The sequence below is a fragment of the Athene cunicularia genome, unplaced genomic scaffold (genome assembly GCF_003259725.1).
Source record: "Athene cunicularia isolate RWA unplaced genomic scaffold, athCun1 SCF_130, whole genome shotgun sequence".
NCBI lineage: Eukaryota > Metazoa > Chordata > Aves > Strigiformes > Strigidae > Athene > Athene cunicularia.
Genome location: NW_020799190.1, coordinates 14,277 through 19,891, shown reverse-complemented (window position 1 = coordinate 19,891; position 5,615 = coordinate 14,277). Strand labels below are relative to the sequence as shown.

General features: G+C 59.8%; 1 protein-coding gene across 1 annotated transcript in view; it reads left to right on the top strand.

The window, feature by feature from the left end:
* Positions 1-221: 221 nt before the first annotated feature.
* DNMT1 (DNA methyltransferase 1) overlaps positions 222-5,615 on the top strand; it is a gene marked incomplete at its 5' end in the record, with an annotated part of 13,042 nt that continues 7,648 nt past the window's right edge. Inside the window, 14 exons of the mRNA XM_026867070.1 lie at positions 222-264; positions 831-938; positions 1,028-1,298; positions 1,596-1,668; positions 1,902-1,995; positions 2,096-2,136; positions 2,269-2,320; positions 2,682-2,765; positions 2,847-2,956; positions 3,049-3,167; positions 3,328-3,420; positions 4,442-4,593; positions 4,683-4,870; positions 5,404-5,593. Coding sequence (XP_026722871.1) covers positions 222-264; positions 831-938; positions 1,028-1,298; positions 1,596-1,668; positions 1,902-1,995; positions 2,096-2,136; positions 2,269-2,320; positions 2,682-2,765; positions 2,847-2,956; positions 3,049-3,167; positions 3,328-3,420; positions 4,442-4,593; positions 4,683-4,870; positions 5,404-5,593 — 1,618 coding nt within the window. The remainder of the gene's footprint in view (positions 265-830; positions 939-1,027; positions 1,299-1,595; positions 1,669-1,901; positions 1,996-2,095; positions 2,137-2,268; positions 2,321-2,681; positions 2,766-2,846; positions 2,957-3,048; positions 3,168-3,327; positions 3,421-4,441; positions 4,594-4,682; positions 4,871-5,403; positions 5,594-5,615) is intronic.

Below are 5,615 nucleotides of genomic sequence, written 5' to 3'. Positions count from 1 at the left end.
TGAGCACCAGCATCCCGTTACCGGCCCCCCCTTTATCCCCTGCCTGGGAGCTGAGCGTCCCTCCTGCTCCGAGGGAGTTTGGCCCTGCTGCCTGGCACCGCTCCTTTGCCCGGTGCCACCTCTGGAGCTGTCGAGGCGGTTTCAGGGTCTGTCCCGGTTGCCCTGGCCCGTCGGTGTCCCCCGTAACCTCATCACTGACCCCCAACGCTCTTCCCTTGCAGGCTGCAGGACTTGGAGAGGGATGAAGACGCCCTGAGTGAGAAGGTGAGTGTCCCCGGGGCACTCGGAGCTGCGTTTCCGCCCACCCTCGCCTCCGATTTGGGCACTGCCAACCCGCACCCATGCCGTCGGGCCAGCAGTGGGTGCTGCCATCTGGCTCAGGGCACAGCCGTGGGAGTCACGGGGCTCCTGGATGCTCAGTGCGGATGTGACCGGTGCCGACTGCGGTTCCTCCGTGCTCCCAAGCTGCTTGTTTCAGTGGCGTCGTGAGGACGGGGTGTGGGTGTGGGGGGTCCAGAGCCCCCCAGCGTGGGGTGGGGATGGGGACGGTGTGGCGGGCTGGCCGAGTGAGACCCCCGTGTCTCCCTTGCTGGCCCCAGCTCCCCGGACCGGTGAGGTCGTAGTCCCGGTGTCGGCACTGTCCGTTGTCATATGGAAACCGCCGTCACCTCATATCAGGAGGGTCCCCGCAAGCTTGGGTGAGCGGCACCCGCATTCGGAGCGACCGGCGGTTCGGCACAGCCCGACCGCCTCCGGAGATGCCGCTCCGCCGAGCCCCACGGGGAGCGTCCCTGCTGCCCGCCCCATGCTGTCCCCTCCATCCCCCGCAGGAGTGTGTCCGGGAGAAGTTGAGCCTCATCCACAGCTTCCTCCAAGCTGATGTCCAGAACCAGTTGAGCGAGCTGGAAGCCAAACTCCGCTGCGAGGAGCTGTCGGAGGTGAGAGCCCGGATTTTCGCAGGGGGGTGTTGGGTTGCGTTGGCTCCTTGGCGGAGCTGGGTGCTTCACCCGATGCCCTTTTCTCCCAGGAGAGGTACCTGGCCAAGGTGAAAGCCCTCCTGCGCCAAGAGCTGTCGGCGGAGAACGGGGACGCGGCGCTGCTGCTGCGGGCGTCCAACGGCTGCTCCAAAAACGGTGCCTACGGGAGTGACGAGGACTCGGAGCGAGCGGGACTTGATGGGGAAGAAGACAGCGCGATGGAGATGGAGGAAACAGCCGCCTGTTCTTCCTCCTCTTCCTTGCTCCCCATGCCACGGGCACGCAAGGCCAGGAGGAGCCGATCCAACGGGGAGAGCAAAAGTAATGGTGGCACCGGGCGCGACTTGGTTTTCCGTCCTTTTTACCAATGCGCTTAAATAATTTCTGACTGTTCAATACCAAGCAGGAGCACGATGATTCCTGGAGGGATTGAGAGCAGAAATTCCTCCCACCCTGGGAAGGGTTTTGGGGTCTCCTTGCCTTGTTCCAGGATGGTGGGGGCGCGGGGAGAGGGGTGCTGCGTTGCTCACGGTGGTCGCGGCCCCGTTGGGGTGTTTGGGGCAGGGTGGGGCAGCGGCACCCCAGCATTCCCGCCATCCCTCGTTATCTCCCCGACAGAGTCTCCCGCCAGTTCCCGGGTCACCCGCAGCTCCGGCCGGCAGCCGACCATCCTGAGCATGTTCTCCAAAGGGTCAGTATGGCGGCTGCGCTGGGACCTGCCGCTCTCTTACTGCCTCCCCCAGGAGCCTTCGCTCTCTTCTTCCTCCCTCTGCCATCTGGGGCTGATTGGGAGCCCCAAAACTTGTGGTTCTCAAGAAAACTGGCCTTGGGGACCTGCCGGTGCCGGGAGAGCCCCTCACCCCCACCCCGAACCCTTGTGGTGTCAGAGCTTGGGGTTGATCCACTGTGGTTAAAAACCGGTAGGTCCAACAAACGGAAATCGGAGGAGGTGAACGGGGAGGTGAAGCCAGAGGTGGTGATGAGTGTGGAGAAGGAGGAAGAGGAGCTGGAGGAGAAGGTCTGTGCTGGCGCCACTGGTGTGCCGCCGCGCCGGGTGTTGTCCCGGAGGGTGTCATGATCTCCGGCCTCCCCTTACACCTCTTCATTTCTCTCTCAAGGAACAAGATGAGAAAAGGATTAAAATGGAAACCAAAGAAGGGTGAGGAGGAGGAAGGGGGTTGTCCCCTGGTTCGGGCCCGTGGCCGTTCCCCTCCGCTGGGGCCTTGCTAACATGGGATGACAACGTTACGCTGCTTTGTGTCTTGATCCCTTTGTATATTTTTACACCCAGGTTGGAGATAAAAGATGAAATTACTCAGGTTAAAACTACAGTACCTGCTAAAGTAAGTTCCTTTTCCTCCATCTCAGCATTTTAGTTTTTTTTTTTTTAAATTCTTTTAACTCTTCCAAAGAGCTGCTGGACTTCCCAAAGGGAAAGATAAAGCCATTTCTAGCTCACACGGCTTCCAAAAATCACCCCCCGCCCCAGCCGGGTGGGGAGCAGCACGGCCTGCGGGAGCTTGGGCCGCTTTCGCAGCGAGGCCAGCGGCTGCTCTTTTGCTGCTGGGATGCTCAGGCCGAGGGCTGCGGGGCTGCCGGGATGCTCAAACCAAACGGGCCCGTTTGGGGAGGGAGCTTGGAGCCCACTGGCATCGAAGCTCCCGGGGCGAGAGAAGAGCTGACGCCGTCTCCCCTCTCTTGCAGACCACCCCCCCCAAGTGCGTCGACTGCCGACAGTACCTTGATGATCCCGACCTCAAATTCTTCCAAGGGGATCCCGATGATGCCGTAAGGGATTTAATGCTTCTCCTCTGGGTCTGGGGAGAGCCAGGAGCATGTGTTAAACCTCCTCCTCTCTCCCTTGTGCAGCTGGAGGAGCCGGAGATGCTGACAGATGAGCGCTTGTCCATTTTTGACGCTAATGAAGATGGTTTTGAGAGCTACGAGGACCTGCCGCAGCACAAAGTCACCTCTTTTAGGTGAGATATGGGGAAGGCAGGCTCTAAAAACCTGCTGAGTTTGCCAACCCCACGGGACAACACCTTAAACTGTCTCCTCCGTCCCTCGCCAGCGTCTACGACAAGCGAGGTCACTTGTGCCCCTTTGACACCGGCCTGATCGAGAGGAACATCGAGCTGTACTTCAGCGGTGCTGTGAAGCCCATCTATGATGATAACCCTTGTCTGGACGGTGAGTTGGATGTGGAGGAGCCTCAAGGGCTGTTTGTCACCTTAAATTTCAACTTGACGCCACGTGCAAAACGAACTCGGAGCCGGGTGGCAATCCGGTCCGCAGCTGCTTGGTTTTGTTGGGGCAGCGAAGACTGAAATTTGTGTTTTCTCGCTTTCAGGTGGGGTGAGAGCCAAGAAGTTGGGACCCATAAATGCCTGGTGGATCACTGGGTTCGATGGAGGGGAGAAAGCTTTGATTGGCTTCACCACGGGTGAGCGAGGATGGGGGAAGGTTGGGCTCAGGGAGGGCCTGGCTTGGGATTTCAGTCTCTGCCACGTGTCCAGGTGGTGAAGGAGCTTCATTTGGGTTCGTGGACTTTGCCACCCCCAGGAACTTGCAGCAATGAGCACATGGCGGGGTGGAGGGTGGTGCTGAAGCTCAGGGCTGGGTTTATTTAGCTCAGCAGCACCCAGGTTTATGTTCAGTGTGTATAAACCCTGCGGAGCTCGTGGCTGATGGCAGTGCCCTGATGGCAGAGCTGGGACGAGGGAGGTGGCTGGAGCAGGGGGGGGGTGTGTCTCCCCACCAGCTGTTCCTGGGCAGGATCCATCCTCCAGTCCCTCCTCCACAGGAAGCCGTGACAGGGATGGGTCAGGGCTGCTCTTGGTGGGGGAGTTTTCTCTTTGCTCTTGACCTCTTGGTCCCCGCTGCAGGGCTCTGGTGCTTTTTTACTCTACACCCAGGGCCTTTTTGGAGAGGTTTGTGGTGAGAAAGGTCCTGGAGGAACGCCCAGTCCTGGCTAGCCCTTGGCTCTTCATCCCCACTGGGTTTTTCACGCTCCAGCCATGCTGGGGAAAGAAGCTGATATTTGGAGGTTTAAAAGCTTTTTCCCTTCACCATTTCTGCCAGGAGCCCTTCCAGTAACCTGGCGATAGCAGGGGCCTCGACTCTTGGGCAACAGCAAATGCAGTTTGTAGTGACAGGAAAAAAACCCAAACCAACCCTGGACTGTCTTTGCTTTTTCATTAGCTAACAGGAAAAATAAAAGGCTGGCACGTGGGCAGTGTGCCCCTGCCCCACCTCGTGTCCCTGCTCCCCCTCGCTTTGTGGGGACGGCTGAGAGGCCGCAGGTCCTACTGGCCATTGAGCTTCCCTGCACGCGGAGGTCTCGGTGCTGCAGCGGCGTGGACGGGCTGGTCTTCCCCTCGCCAGGACCCACTCGCCACAGCCCATCCTTAAATCCCACCGAATTCCCCGATGTTTAACTGCCCGCCACCATCTCTCCGCCGCAGCCTTTGCAGATTATATCCTGATGGAGCCCAGCGAGGAGTACGCTCCCATCTTCGCCCTCATGCAAGAGAAGATTTACATGAGTAAAATTGTCGTCGAGTTCCTGCAGAACAACTGCGATGTCAGCTACGAGGATCTGCTCAACAAAATCGAGGTGAAAAGCCAACGGCGGCGGCATCCGGGGGTGGGTGTTGCTCTGCCACCTGTTCCGTAACCGACCGCCCCCACCCCACCTCCTCGCAGACCACTGTTCCTCCCGCGGGGCTGAACTTCAACCGCTTCACAGAGGACTCACTCCTGCGACATGCCCAGTTCGTGGTGGAGCAGGTGGAGAGCTACGACGAAGCCGGGGACAGCGACGAACCCCCCGTCCTCATCACGCCCTGCATGAGGGACTTGATCAAGTTGGCTGGAGTCACCCTGGGGAAGAGGTGAGCCCCGTGTGTGTCATCCCCACCCCTCTCCCCTCCCTGTAGATGCTCTTTTTGGGGGGCACTTGGCTTCGCAGCATCTCAGGAGGAGCCTGGTGGGTTGGGCCCTGTCAGCATCACACAGCGGGATCCTTCTGGAAAACCCTTTTCTTTATTCCCAGCTGGGTTAAGCTGAGGGTTTAGGCTCAGTGGCATGAGCAGCACTGGCAGTTGGTATAAAAATCCCCCCAAAACTGGGCAAACCCTCTGCCTGGCGCTGCTCTGAGGGAAGGAGGGTGCTGGGGTGTGTCCCAGCTTTGCTCTTTGAGCTGCTGTCACATCACCTGTGGCCCCTGTGACAGCCACAGCACGTACCAGGGTGCCTGTTGTGGGGGTGGGAGGGGAATCCCACCATGGTCCTTGGCTGTTGGGTGCCCTGGGGAGAGCTCTGTTCCCTGGGGACCCTCAGCGGGTGCCGGGCTGTTTGTTGGGGCTGCAGCTGTCAGTGATGCGAGGCCCGGAGTCCCCTCTCACCGCTGTTGCCTTGGTCGCAGGCGAGCTGTCAGGCGGCAGGCCATCCGCCACCCCACCAAGATAGACAAGGACAAGGGTCCCACCAAAGCCACCACCACCAAGCTGGTGTACCTCATCTTCGACACCTTCTTCTCGGAGCAGATCGAGAAGGACGAGAAGGAAGACGACAAGGAGAACGCCATGAAGCGCCGGCGCTGCGGCGTCTGCGAGGTAACGGGGTGGGGGGGGGGGC